The sequence below is a fragment of the Mugil cephalus genome, chromosome 2, assembly GCF_022458985.1.
Source record: "Mugil cephalus isolate CIBA_MC_2020 chromosome 2, CIBA_Mcephalus_1.1, whole genome shotgun sequence".
NCBI lineage: Eukaryota > Metazoa > Chordata > Actinopteri > Mugiliformes > Mugilidae > Mugil > Mugil cephalus.
This window is the reverse complement of record NC_061771.1, coordinates 14,991,164-15,006,257: the sequence shown is the minus strand read 5'-3', so window position 1 is coordinate 15,006,257 and position 15,094 is coordinate 14,991,164. Positions and strand designations below refer to the sequence as shown.

General features: G+C 43.4%; 1 protein-coding gene across 2 annotated transcripts in view; it reads left to right on the top strand.

Moving 5' to 3' along the window:
• fbxo41 (F-box protein 41) overlaps positions 1-14,606 on the top strand; it is a 43,398-nt gene extending 28,792 nt beyond the window's left edge. The window contains exons 5-14 of one of the 2 annotated variants that reach the window (XM_047579168.1): positions 1,338-1,411; positions 5,401-5,780; positions 7,569-7,807; positions 7,903-8,018; positions 8,658-8,810; positions 8,923-9,015; positions 9,100-9,218; positions 9,463-9,621; positions 9,877-9,992; positions 10,577-14,606. In XM_047579168.1, coding sequence (XP_047435124.1) covers positions 1,338-1,411; positions 5,401-5,780; positions 7,569-7,807; positions 7,903-8,018; positions 8,658-8,810; positions 8,923-9,015; positions 9,100-9,218; positions 9,463-9,621; positions 9,877-9,992; positions 10,577-10,639 — 1,512 coding nt within the window. In that variant the 3' untranslated portion in view covers positions 10,640-14,606. Of the gene's footprint in view, positions 1-1,337; positions 1,412-5,400; positions 5,781-7,568; positions 7,808-7,902; positions 8,019-8,657; positions 8,811-8,919; positions 9,016-9,099; positions 9,219-9,462; positions 9,622-9,876; positions 9,993-10,576 lie in introns of both variants that reach the window. The other variant, XM_047579166.1, reaches the window with a different exon arrangement.
• The last annotated feature ends 488 nt before the right edge of the window (positions 14,607-15,094 follow it).

Sequence of the window (15,094 nt, the reverse complement as noted above, 5' to 3'; positions counted from 1 at the left end):
TCCTTGATTTTAAGCAAAACTTATGGATTTTTTTACCTCCGTCCATTTCTTGAAGAAGCGCTCCCTGCTCCGCTTTCACGACAGTCTGTCCAGGAATGAGAGCCACGCGTGATGTTCGCCTGTTTTTCCTCCACGGTCTGTTTCTGCTGGCACCAGGCCAGAAACAAGCTGCGTGAGCGGCGCAGAGGGAAGTGGAGAGGCAGAGATGGAGCGCCTGTGTCTTTGTGTCCGTGCACATTGTCTCTCTGTGGCACCACGTCGCCGGTCTGGTGCGCAGAGCTCCACCTGGCACCGCTTCAAACGCACATAAATACAAGCACACGTACAAACACGGCACGCAGCACACTTCAGTGCACAGGCAGCTCTGAGAGGTAAAATTGTGACTCGGGGGATTTTGCTCTCATGCGAATAGAGAGAGAAGAGTCGGTTGCGCAACTACAACCAACTACGTTTAAGCATCTTTACCTGGTTTCAGAACTAGAAGCACATGCAGACACATAGAGCACACTGACACGACACAGGACGTTCATAATCCGCTCTAGATGTTTTATTTTGCTGACGTCCCTGGTTTCCCTTCTATAAATTTGTTTTGTACAGGTTTTCACTTGTCAAATGTTCCGTACAAGGTCTTTCCACTGCGTACAGTAGATCTCAGACCTTTGTCGCTTTCAGATCACGGTGTTGACTTAGCCACAGATGTGACAGCAGGATTGTTTATGGTCCTAAATATGTCGACTTAGAAATTCTGTCTGAAACCACCATCCAGTGAAAATATCTTTGTCAGATTGTCCATTGGTCCATGACAAGTTATCTTTGAATGTATCTTATTTAAATGACAAACATAAAGTGTCAAATAATGAGGATGCATTATGTTCATGCTCCATGATTGACATGTTATATTTTCTCTTGTGTGTCTTCTAATATAGAGTGATGCTACAAGTCCTAACAAGCTCCTTCTCCACTATTTATTTGTTGTCTAACTGGTCAGCATTTACTCTAGACCATAGGTCTTCAACAGGGGGTCCGCAAAGGTCACAAAATCTTTAGTTGATTGGACATTTTTTAAACATTTTTCCCTGCAATTGATATTTGAAATAAAATAATGAATTGGGACCTGTGTACTATTTCAATAGCTTGATATTGAATGCAAAATGCTATTAATAATGATGTGAAACTTCTAGCCATTAGGTGTCATGACAGAGTTCAGTTCATATCATTGAGTGCAACAGCCATTTAAATGACTGTTTATTATGCTCATCATATTTTCATTTATGTATCATTATTTGTCTATTCTATGCTCTCTTTCATAAAACTGTCCTCTTTGTATCTCTCTCCAGAGAAACTCCAGCATCTCTGGGAGCACAAGGGGGATGTACCAGGTGTCTGAGAGGCGTTCCTCCCCCAGCACAGGGTACGTCAGAGACACACAGTTGCACTTTTGACCAAAAGTCTGAGTTCTTATCTTGAGTGTGAAATGTAATCCTACAAGCATTGTGCCATAAGGCGCTTAAAGACATACTTCCTGGTGCTTTTACTGGTAAGTAGAAAGAGAATTATAAAAGCCTTTGATTGGAGGGGCAGAAGGGATTTTCTTAATTGCACTACATATTTGTGAAATTATGAAAAATCTATTTTACTCTTTTCTTCTTCTTCTTCTTTTTTTTTGGTCCAGTAGAAGATTTGATAGTTCTCTGCTGCCGAGTGAATTAAGTGTGTCTCATCTTTCTTACCTACTCAGAGCTCCTGTGGGGAAACACAATCTGTCAGTTATGTGTGAAATTAGGCCCTGGAGCTTTTAACCACCGTCTACTGTGTACTCCGGCCCTGGCCTGTGGGGTGCAACTTGTCAGCGTTGTGTATAAATGTTTATGCACCTCAGAGCGACATAAGTGAAAGCGGTAGAAGTGTCACAGTTACAGCTTTTTTTGACTTGTGGCAGCGTAACATTCATTCATCGGGGAGTTAAACTTTATTTACAGTTCATGTCTTTATTCAAGCAGCACACAGTGGCTCAAATCTGAAACAACAGACAGTGATAGTTTCTTATACAACAGTCATCTTAGCTCTGTATTGCACATAGACACATAGACCCAGAGCTTTAAGTGGGACAGGAACCACTACTCCCCTCTGGCGTAGCAGGAGTTTACTCGTAGGCTGTACAGGGAGCTCTCACAAGGAGTCCCCTCTGATGACTCTTTATGGCACATAAACTACATTTCCCAGGGGGCATTACGTGTCCCCTGCATTTTCTTTTTCTCCCTAAACTGAATAAGTATTGATGTAAACTGCTCTTTCTGCCATGAAGCCACCCACCTTCACTTGTCCTCGACCACAACAAAGAAGTCGACCGAGCAATAGACAAGAATTGTCTATTTGTCTACAACAAAATACAACTGATCCAATTTCTTTCTCTGTGTAGGTTGAAATGTAGCCCATAATAAAATTGGCATGTGCGGCAGGCTAAAGACCACGAAACCAATCAATTAGCGGCCATTTTTATTCTGTAAATTAATTATCACTCTTACCTCATTTCTATTGTATTAAATATATCCAAATCACACAAATTCTAAAGTCATTTGTAAAGTAAGAGTTGTAAACATTTGTTAGGTACATTTTCTTTGGCCATATCCTGCATATTTTGTAGTTTTCAACCACTTTTTCCATTCCGTCACAATTAAAAACTACATATTATTAGCTAGAGTACAGTATGCAGCAGTTATGCGTTGTAAGAGTGACTGATTGCATTTAGTTTAATACTGAGAACAGAGCGTCTACCTGTTGCGTTTTTCTTCAGACATACACGACGGACGTCGATAAATGTAGTTCAGTACTGAACCGCGTGACATGCGGAGGAAAAGATCCCATTTTTAGTCGGACGCTGTCGTTCAGGATCAGCACTGAGATGCAGGTAGGACGTCTCACTCATGAGGTGTGACTGAGGTATTTCTGTGTCTCTGGTGGACACATGGCTTCCCCATAATACTCTGACTAAGGCAGCTGTCATCCCCCGTGATGTCACACAGAACATGTCAGGCCTTCCCCACTGAATCACGACACGACACATACGGTGGCCCAATAACAGCCCTCTGAGCCTTCTGTCTTCGGTTATTAATAGGTCTCCATGTAGGTTCAAGATATTTTTTACACTGGCGCTAGTAAACATCAGAATCACACCTGTTTTTGGTTATTTATCAGTATTGACCTTGCCAGATATTTATCTCACAATCATCAGTCTACGAGCGTCAGCTCTCATCGATTCTACACGTAACTCACATAAAGGCCTCTGTTGTAGCGATGATCGATCACGGAGAAAGAGGCAGGCGGTCACATCTTTCATGTGGCAGTCGCACGACTACGATACTCGATACTCGCATTGATTCACGCATTAGTGAACGACACATTCAGGAAAACGAGACGGCACAGAGTGTGGGTTCTTTCACTCATTATTGAACTGTTTTATATTTACTCTCACTCTGAAATCTTTCATCAGCAACAGCTGGTTGTGAGCTACTATGACTGGGTTCATTCATATCATTACATCTCCCACATCTTGCCTCTCTGTTGGTTTAATGTTAACTGAACACTGAGGCGGTAATCTTTCAGATTTATTAGGTTACAGCGTCACAGGCAGCTCATTAGACCGCAGTGATCGACGATTTTGTCTCAGTGTAGAACCACAAACCAGAAAACCAGAAAACGTTATCTGGTCTAAATTCATATTTTCAGCACCACATGCGTTTCTAAGCGCTACCTGCAGCATCACCTTTGATTCCTCCTCAAACAGATGCTTTTCCTCTCCATGTTATACTGAGAAATAGCAGAGGAAACACTGAGGATGAAGAAAGAGAGAAAATGAAAAATGTCCTACTTTCGAGAGGCTGATATTTGTAACTGCTCATTAGCCGTGTTGTTGGGGGTTATTTTAAGTCCTGCAATAGACTCTGTAAAAGCTGCTCTCCTTCTGCTATAAATCATCTGAAATGCTCTTTGTCAAATGCTCTATCTGCTCCTCGTCAGTGACACAGTGCACATTCGCGATTCATTTGAGCTTCAGTGCATCGACTTTAATCAGATTACTGTAGATACCAACACTGCTGCTCTTCCCTGCAGACTTGTATGTGCACGTTAAAAGTCTCCCCTGAGGCAGAATAAAAAGAAATTCATGCTACCAAAGAACTGCAGCTGTAATCTTTCTGTGTATATGTTTTTACAGTTAGCTACATATATGATTGGGCGTATTTAAGTCGTGGACTTTGAGTGTAGCCTCTCAGCTTTAGGAAAACATTTTTTTGCAGGGGCTCAAAATCAGTTGATCCGACAGATGTGCTCGATTCCTTCGTCTTGTCTTCACCAGCTAATCTGCTGAAAGGGCAAGAATGAATTATCCCCTATAAAGAAGAATATACACCGGCGTAACACTATGACCACCTTCCTAATATTGTGCTTTCAAAACAGTTGTGACTCATCAGAGAATGGACATGTGTCTTCTGAGGGTGTCCTGTGGTGTCTGGGAACAGGATGTTGTTAGTGGGGGTCTTTGTGTCCTATGGGTTGAGGGGAAGGTCCTCTGTGGATCATCCCACAGATACTTGATCAGTTTGGGATCGAGTGAATTTGGAGGCCAGGTCAACACCTTGTGCTTTTTGAATTGTCCCTAAACCATTTTTGTGTGTGTGGTTATTTACTTCTTCTGTCAGTGGTCATAATGTTATGGCTGAGTCAGTGTACAGACATACAGTACATAAACCTAACTCTACGTGTGGCATGTATGCGTGTCACCTCTGCGTATTTCTTTAAACCCATATGTAGTATTAAACACTGAAATGATAATCAGGATTGTGGTTTACATTTAATACAGTACAATACATACAAGGGGAATGAAGCTGAAACAATTAACATGTGAAATCCTACTTATTTAATCTGCTGGAAAAAAAGACAAGAGAAGGAAGAAATGTGATTGTGCAGTGTTTCATGTTTTCACTGAGGTTTAAGTGAAATATTTCTTGGCCTGGTGCAGTGACTTCCAGTGGTTGCCTGGCAACATTATGGCCACTGTGTTTGGCCAAAGAAAAAAAGAGAAAAAGTGCTTCACATAGCTTCCTGTTGAAACCCCAACCTGTCATCTTTACACTGGCTGCCATGAGTTAAATGGGGAGCTGTATAGGTGGAGTTTACCTTTGGATCTGTAGCTTCACATTTAACATGCAAACCTTTGAATGATACGGACACTCTCATTTAAATCTTTGACAAACCTAATAGATCCAAACTGTTGCTGAAGATGATTATGGTTTTAAAGATTTAATTATGCTCTTATTCAGATTACAATATATCTCATTAGCGGAAGCTGGGTGTTGGACCGTCCATGTCTCCATAATTATAGTTGTTTCTCTTTTGCTGCAGAGCGTCAGGGAGGATCAAATCCGTCTCACAAGGCTCTGGAGGTTACGACAGTGACAGTGTCGAGATGCATCCCATGGAGGACTGTCCCGAGGCCCAGTACTATCACATGCAGTGCCGGTTGGGTGAGTCCGGTTACGAGCGCTCCCCTGGATGCGGATCAAGAAACTGGGGCCTCCGTAAGCAGGCTATCCAGAACTGGCAGCGGAGGCCTTACAGGAACAGCACTGAAGGAGAGGAGGGCGATGTTTCAGACGTGGGCTCCCGAACCACCGAGTCCGAAGTGGAGATGTGGGAGCAAGAGAGGAGAGCCGTGGCTGAAGTCCAGCAGTCTGCCGCGCCCTACTCCCACCACAGCAGGGCAGCATACCGGCCCAACGCAGGTAATGTTGTTCTCGCCCAATCTGAGATCAGAGCCATGGGAGGCAGTATTCACAGAACACAGGCAAAAAAATCCCTAAAGAGAAGTAATGGAAGTGGATTTAGGTCAGGCTGAGTTGCTGTAGAGACACCACTACATGGTTCAGACATGAGCCAATTTAGTGATAAATCTGCAGCAGGTCTTTACAACACAGGCCCCTTTATGGGGCAAAGGACCGTACATGGTAATTTAAGCATTTTTAAATTGCATCCCTGTCATAACTGCTCTAATAGGGACCATGAAGCTGTGGCCTAATGTTGTCTGATGTGATAATGTTGACAAGTGCCTGAATCAGCACTTATGTTCTAATGGTTTAAATACGTGTTTACATTTGTTGACCACTTCAGGGTTAGGAACAATATATAGTGAATTCTTTCATCTTAATTTTCTCCATGAAAATTCGAAAATTTAAAAAATAATAATAATAAAGTCTTGTGATTCCCTATAATAACAGGCTGGGGTTAAAATTTAGCATTTCCAAGTATTTCAGTGAGTGCCCATCAAAACCATATTTATGACCCCAATTACTGAAATAATAATGGACCAAAATGGGATAAAGAGGAAATGAAATACAAACAAATAATAATAATAATGTTAAGTGATTGCATAAACTCGCTAAGCTGTGGTGCGTTTAAGATCCTGAGGATGGTGGTACCATTTGTATTTTAGTGGCAAAACCACTTTTATTCTGACTCAAATTAAAAGCAAACGTATCATGGACAAGATGAAGACGAGCTGAGAAATGTTGCTGAAACTGAAATGATTGTAATTCATCTTTTCCCGTGAGCGTATACATTGACGTATCATACATCGCTGCAGGTGCTCTTATTCTTATCCTGTGTCGGTGCCAAGTTACTCAGCCAGTCTTTCCTGCACAACTCCATCACAGATTGTGCATTTCTCTGTCAACTTCTTTCCGTGCCAAGATCCTTTAACTCACTGCTACTGCCCTTCGATTTTTTTCCCACCTGCTGTTGGGTTACTAAGTACCAGGTGGACCCGGGCAGCCTGTGAAAGAGTGAATCTGGGTCAGAGCTCTATGACGGATTCACATGAACTGTGCCATTAATTGAAAAGCTTGTTCTCACATAAATCAACATGCTACTGGCATCCCTCCTCTTTGATGTAGCTCTCCTTATTGGGGAGAGTCTCTGCCAGGATTTTATCGGAGGGTATGGAGCTGCAAACACACAGTTTTATTATTTTATTTTTTTTTCTTCTCAGCATGCAACACACAGCTTGGCTTTTTTAGCTCATTTGGAAATCTTGAGCGTAGGTGGTGTGTGTGTATGTGTGTGTGTGTGTGTGAGAGAGAGAGAGAGAGAAAATAGTCACAGAGAGAAAGAGGACGAGAGAGCGTAAGCAATGGTTCATAGCCCTGATGGTTTTGAGCAGACGCCTTCCAAGGCCAAAGATGAAATGAGTCATCGAGGAGCAATCTTGCTGGGAGGAATAAGCCAGGCTTTGATTGGACACATGGTGTCAGCCAATAGATAGCAATAAACGGAGAGAAAGGATGAGAAGAAAGAAAAAATTATGTAATCTGTGTTAGCGTCTTGTTGAGGTCTGGCGCCACCATGTGACAGCCCGTTTTTTTTTTAATGTTGTTTAAAGGCTTCACATCAAAGAGTCGCATTCACTTGATCACATTTAAAATGTTCTTCATATAATGACAATATTAAACATGTATTTACGTGCTACAGTTAAATGTGACTGTGTGTAAAGGGTTTAAAGTCGGCCCTTCCCACAGGTCGGTCTGAAGGCGTCTACAGTAAGCCATGCCGCCATGAAAAGAGCCCGTCCAAGTCCAACGAGGTGATCAGTCCGGAGATCCTGAAGATGCGCGCGGCCCTCTTCTGTATCTTCACCTACTTGGACACCAAAACCCTGCTGAGAGCTGCCGAGGTCTGCCGCAACTGGAAGTTCGTGGCCCGCCACCCGGCCGTGTGGACCAGAGTGCTGCTGGAGAACGCTCGCATTTCTTCCAAGGTGAACATTTAAATATTGCATGCGAACGGAGGCGCGGGGAGCAGCTACTGTAATCGCTGGAGCAATATTTTCTTGCCTCTGTGTTTTTTCTTTAGTTCCTGAGCACGTTGTCCCAGTGGTGCACCCAGACGCACTCGCTCATCCTGCAAAACCTCAAACCAAGACAGCGAGGCAAGAAGGAAACCAAGGAGGACTACCTTAAAAGCACACGGTGAGACGGGGTGGCAGGAAAATGAAGCCAGCGCGGAGGATTGAGGCCTGCTCCAGAAGAGAGTCAATCCCAGTGAACTTTACAGCAGAAATAAACATGTCTAGAGTTTGTAAAGCATATTCTCCCCATTCGTGACAGCTGTTTGGGGTTTGCAGTGTGTTAGATGGAGCCAGGCTCTTTCAGACTGCCTCCATCTTTGTATACAGTCAATGAGTGAGACTCTCTTAGGGACCTATTGCAGCAAAATGTCATTATAAACAGAAATGACTGACCTTACAAATGACTTCTCACGCAGTGATGGATGACAAGAGGCAATTGATGGAAACTGACCTTTCTGTGCTGATTATACTCAGCATGTAAAATATCGGTATTCATTTCCTGGAGGACGGCCTAGCAAAGCTCTGTTATGAGAGCGAGAGAGTTATTTGAAAGGAGGCGCTCTCTCAAATCGTGCACGAGGCACAGAGACGCACCGACATGCTGCTTAGTGCATTTAAACTGCTGCAAACATTACAAGAGCCTTTTTGTTAGGCTGGAGATGAAAGTGCTGAGGGACAAAGTAATAACTTCCTCTTCACTGTCTGTGTTATTTATTTATTTATTTTTTTCCGTTGACCTTCCCTCACATTTCTGTCTAAGTGGCTGTCTGGAAGAGGGTCTGGAGGCGTTGTTAAAGGCCACCGGAAGTAACCTGCTGATACTGAAGATTTCGCACTGCCCCAACCTGCTGACTGATCGCTCCCTTTGGCTGGCCAGCTGCTACTGCCGAGCCCTTCAGGCTGTGACCTACAGGTAGACCGGCACCCCCACGTATCAAGTTGTCTCTCGTATTCGTAAAAGTTTCTTACTTCATGCATTAATGTGCGTAATATTGTAAGTATAGGTCATTATTTTGTTCCAGGAGTGCCACAGATCCAGTCGGTCAGGAGGTGATCTGGGCCCTGGGAGCAGGTTGTAGAGACATCATTTCCCTGCAGGTGGCGCCACTACATCCATGGTAATCACCTCGAGGCGAAATGAACCATCACCGTGCTAAGTAAATCAGTGAGTGCACGCTCTGAAGAACCTTCGTGTCTTTCAGCCAACAACCTGCTCGCTTCAGTAACCGGTGTCTGCAGACCATTGGAAGATGCTGGCCGCACCTGCGCGCCCTCGGTGTGGGCGGGGCCGGATGTGGGATTCAGGGACTGGCTTCGCTGGGTAAAGTTCGCTCATAGAGCAGCAGCCCTCCTTGTACTCATTTTATCTCCAGTAGTGTAATTTCAACATTGTCGCTCTCTCAAACAGTAAACTTTAAATACAACAGCAATCTTTGAGCACACGTTTCATTGTCTTGATTTAAATTTTTTTAAAAATCTAATGAATTCACAAATGCTTTGTAGAGGGGTTGCAGATCAGTCTTCATGCCCTGCCGTAACCTTTTGCATTCGGTTGCTTTCCCCAGCGAGGAACTGCATGCGCCTGCAGGTGCTGGAGTTGGACCATGTGAGTGAAATCAACCAGGAGGTGGCAGCAGAGGTCTGCAGAGAGGGCTTGAAGGGCCTGGAGATGCTGGTGCTCACCTCTACACCGGTTACCCCGAAAGCCCTGCTCCACTTCAACAGTGAGTTTGTAACCTATTTTATACAGTACAGTGGGACAACTGGGCTCACAGTTAACTACAGCAAACATTACTGCACACATTAATGTGTCTGGGGATCAGCCATTACATTATGACCACTGAGAGCAGAGATGTGAATAACGTTGATTATCTGCCTGTGTTGCTATGGGGTGGGGGTCCTGGTCTGGTCTACATGGATGCCAGGTATAAAAATAGGCGTGCATCAACGCTCCCTGAACCCTCCTTCCAATCATCTAGGTGTTTGCCGCAACCTCAAGTCCATCGTGGTCCAGATCGGCATTGAAGACTACTTTGAGGACCCCAACAGTCCAGAGGCGAGAAAACTGTTCGATGAGATGGTTAACAAGCTGCAGGTAAGATCTCCCCCTGTCAACACGAGCTTCACAGTTAGAATCATTCATTGTCTTTTTTTAAGCCATGGTGCCCTCAGAGTTCATACACATGACTAACAGTGAAGACAGTCGCTGTTAAGCGGAGACAATGCATCTATTCCTGACACAATTACATACCATTTAAACCGTGACTCAGTCCTTGAAGTCTCAGTGGTGGCTGGACGGCGGATGCGCTGCTGCCGCTAACTCACACACGCCGGGGTTTTGCTGTGAGAGGCTGCGGTTGTTCTTGTAGCTCCACACAGAGACACAGATATAAAAGGATGTGGAGGCCCCGGGTTTTTATTCTTGTCTTGTTTTCGATGAGTCAGTTTACAGCGTGTCATTCTCGGCTATTAGAGCAAATCAGAGTACTCCCTTCCCGTTCAGTCATCCATGTTTTTAAACACGTCACGTAGAGGCGAAACACGGGTTGTCATCATTAACTTGAGTGCAGCTCGGCACGCTTTTTGTCCAATGCACTGTACTCATTAGTTGGTAATGAAAAAAAAACAGTAGAATAACAGACATTTAGAGAAAATGAAGTCTTTATCTTTTTCCTCCAGGCTCTGAAGAAGAGACCCGGCTTCTCTAAGATCCTCCACGTCAAAGCAGACAGTCTCTGCTAACGTCTTGGTGAGGCGCCATCTTGGCTCCAGTCAGTCACAAAGACCCAGCAGTTTTGAGCCAACTTCACCAGGTTGAGTGCGTCCGCCGCTCCAGCGGGAAACAACAGAAGATCACCACGGTGACCCAGGGCCGAGGCTCGCTGTGCATATTCCAAGTACAAATCCAAAACACAAAAATCAACACATCTGAAAATATCAAATATCTCCTTAAGTTTTGAGTTAGACCTTGGGACTTACAGTGGCGCTATGTATCACGTATGAGGGGCGTCTATCACGAGGGGTCTGTTTTAAACTTCACAAACTCTACAAACTCTTCGTCTTTTGCTTTCACCGTGCGGGTGAATTGTGTCTTCGGACCAGAGGCGGAACTCCTTCCTGAAAACGCCCGGAGCCGAGTGACACCGCTGCATTTGAACTGTCTGCCTTCACACAATAATAATATAATATACTGACCTGAGACCACCTTCGGCGGCTCACGGGCAGCAGCACATTATAAAGCAAACATACTTTCACACACAGAAGTACATGAAGCGGTGGCAGGTTCGTGGAGGGATGTTCGAAGGTTAACAGGAGCTTTTATGCATAAACTGATTAACAGTTGAATAGATGTTTTCATGCAGCTCGTCCTGCGCCAGTGTGCGTAGAAACTGGACAAGGGAACACTTACTTCTTCCACCCAGAACAGAAAGACGCGGCACCAGCTCCAGGCATCGCCGAGAGAGCCACGACGTCCTCCCTGCAACACACACAGAGACCTTCACAGTCTTCTAGACACTGCATGGCAGCGATGCATTTAACCTCCTCCACCGTCCTCTCGCTTCCTGTCACAAATCTGGACTTGGAGTTTGTGATCGTTTGTGGTATCTCCGAACCCGTTTGTCTCAGAAGAGCAGGGTGCGGCGTCAGATGCTACCTACCGGTGCCATTCGTAACAGTGTCTGTCCTCATTGCAGCAAGCGTTTTCTCCAATGTGCCATTAATAAGCGGAGAGGGACCAGGGAAGACAGATCAAAACTGGAGTTTGATTTGAGGAGTGGAAGCACTCAGCACAAGGTGTCGTGAAGAAGGAGGTGTGTATGTACAGGTCCCTGTGTGTCATCTAGGTTTCTCATTTTACCGTCACTACACAGTGCCATCCCTATTCATAGGGCTCCTCGTGACCAAACCCTCCTGTAGTTCTGATTCCAATCCATCAGCTGACGCCCTCTGCCTCCCTCTGCTGGCGTTTCCACGCAGTTACACAGCCGACGCTTAACTTAAGTGACCCTTGTACCCTTCACAGCATGCAACAAGTATCACCTTTACAGTTTTGCGAGTGCAAGTGGATCCAGCGTTCGGCCTCGCTCTCAAATTAGGACACCGCTCCAGCCCCAGAAATTCTCGAGAAGTATGAGTAGCAATACCTGCAGCGGTGAGACTTACTGGGTGAGATTTTATACATGTAGGTTGGAGTTCAGTCGGCCTCTGCAGGGGTTTTGTCACATCTGAGAAAATAGTCCCTGCGACGTGGTGTTTGGTCTCAGCTTTGGTCATCAAATTTGAAACTGAATACGTGGTCTGTGATCTGTGGGTGTAGAGTATCAGAGGTGTGGATGCTCGCCAGGTGCGCAGGGCTCGGCGGCGACCGTGTTATCAGAGGGGAGGGATACAGGGCTTTTGGAACTTGACCCACACTATGGACCAAAACTAAAAGATTCGCCTCATTCCGCCGCATTGATTTGTTCCTCTGGCGAGTTTACGAACGTGCAATACTAAACCGAGCTCCATCAGCTTTTTGACAGATTTGAAATTGAATCACACGACAAGCACAGCGTTCATTTCTTTTTTTTTTCTTTTTCTTTTCCCCCCCTTGCGACAGACGCGTTGCTGCAGGTTGCTTCCACCTTGCACGCCTCATTCTCACAGGGCAGCTCGCCTTACCTCCAGCTACAGACCTTATCATTTGCAAGCGAAGCGTGCAACGGAGCAGTTTTTTAAGAGTGCTGAGTAGGCCGTGTCGGCTCTTAAAATAAATAAATAAATAAACAAACAAACAAAAAGATGAACGAAGCAGTTAGCTGCTGTTTATCCGCTCTGTCATCAAAACTATTTGCGAGGATTTGTGTAACTGCGTATCGTGGTAATGATGTTCCAGGTCAGTGTGTGAGAACAGTTGTGGATGTCCATTTCTCCATGTTCTTCCAGGTCTGCATATTACTATTATTATTATTATTATTATTATTACTGCTACTACTATTATTATCCTACACTGGTACTGAGTGTCCTCCGGGAAGGAAAAAAAAAAAAAAAAAAGAGGTTTGTGGGGAAAGGTGTAAATCTTTGCTGACACAATAGAGAAAACACAAAGCACTTGTCGATTTTGAGTTGTAGACAATCCTGCCTTCGTTATCAGCTACTCTGTATATAATGTTTGTAAAAAAAAAAATTATTAACAAAAAGTGGGAGGGGAAAGTGACCAACATTTAATGTTATATATAATATATATATATAATATTAAGGTCATACTCATGAGTGGAACAGTTGCAGTTTACAGGTCTTCATGCTGTAAGCGTTTTCTCTCCAAAGCTGAATGAAAGACGAACATAGAGAATTATATTATGTATAACAGTAGTGTCAAAATTGCAGTTGTGTATTAGATACTTTATATTAAATGTGCATCAGAGTCATATAGAGATGGAAAATTATTTAAGAAGAGGATCAAGATGATAACTCAGCTATTTATTTCTATAAATAATAATAATAAAAAAAGAGCGATGTGTGTAATGTTGGCATGTTTGTGTTCACGCATCAGATCATTGAGTTGCCTTCTTAACTGTTCTGCTACTGTGGCAAGAAAATTATTAGATGTTTAAAGAGCTTTGATTGCCTGCAGGTTTTCTCCTTATTTGATCCAGTCTGTCGTTGCACTAGTGAGAAAAGAAAAACAAAAAAAAGAAGAAGATATTTCAGATGTTTATTATAAGAGTGTTGTTTTTAAATGTTCAGCTATTTCTCAGTATTTGACAAAAATATGATGCACTTTTTTTCCTGAACACTTTTTATCGGCTGGATGCCTGTGCGACGTCCCCCTGGCGTGGCACGAGGAAGGAACTCTTCACTTACGCGCTGAAGGCGTCAGAAAAACGCGGTGGGAACCTGATAATGAACTTCGACAAGTGAACAGACGTGCGGTCTGACTCTTCTCTAATGCACCATCTCTCATGTCTCTCATCGGTCGGGAAGTTAAAGAATGAACCTGATTCAACTACATTCAAGTGCTTTTTCGGTTGCCAATATGACCTTATGCTCACCTTTGTATTTGTTACTGTCTTTGTTTTACTCTTGCATTATGCTGTAAATCTCACGCTCATACCAACAGTACGTTTGTTTTTGTTTTTTTTGTGACAGTTGTCCTGCTGCAGATGTTGCGGAGCCTTTGAGCTCTGAACCTACAGATTAGAGGTGCCTGGTTTTGGGTTCTCTCTCATTTATTTTAAAGTCTGAAGCATCGCAAATGAACCAACGTGCTTCTTTATTCACATGTTTATTTCAGCTATTATTTTTATTATTTTTTTCTTAATTCAGGCGTTGCAGTCACACCCACTGATCGTGTCTGTGCTTCTCTCTTCTTCTCTGGAAATATTTTACGTATGAATGATTGTATTCTGCCCATTCATCTGAACAGTGTTTTACACATTACCTCAATACTTAACTGGGCAATTAAGTGTGCAGTTCATCTTTGTAATTTCTCATTATTCTTTTTTTTAAATTTCTTTTTTATTTTCATTATTTTTTCATTGGTTTTGACTGCTTGATCCATGAACGCCATCCGTTTTAATCTCCTGCGACAAAATCAATTCTGTTGCTGAAAAAAAAATCACTTTTCCCAGAAAATGATCAGCCTTCTGTGATGACTGCAATAGATGGAAATGTTTTACTATTCATTTTCACTCCTTTGTTGTCATCAATAAAATTGCTTTAAATTGTACGCGTATGTTTGTATTTTGGGTGCAGATCCAGGACATTTGTGTCTGAAAAGACAAGTCGCTTTTAAATTCTTTAAATTTTACTATCTGATATCTTGGAGAAGACGGCTGCAGTCAATGAGACGCCGTTAATCTTCAGCTAATCCCAAAAAATCAAATATGGATAAAGGAAAATTGAATGCAAATATTTATTAATAAAACTGTGGACACTGAGATCAACGGCACTGAGACATTACAACATGTAGCACCTAATGATCATGTCTAACTATATCTATTTTCTCCTCAGGAAATGGTGGAGACCAATATACAGGTAAGACAAAGCCGGTATTTCTAGTTCTGTGTCACGTTGGGTTTTTGTAGGTAGCACTATGGAGGCCACATTAAATCACAAATACAGCTTTAAAGTGACATTCAGGTGTTTTAAGTGACAAAACAGTCTGTATCTGGACCAAACGGCAACCTCCACGTGTGATCGATGAAGCCCATGTGA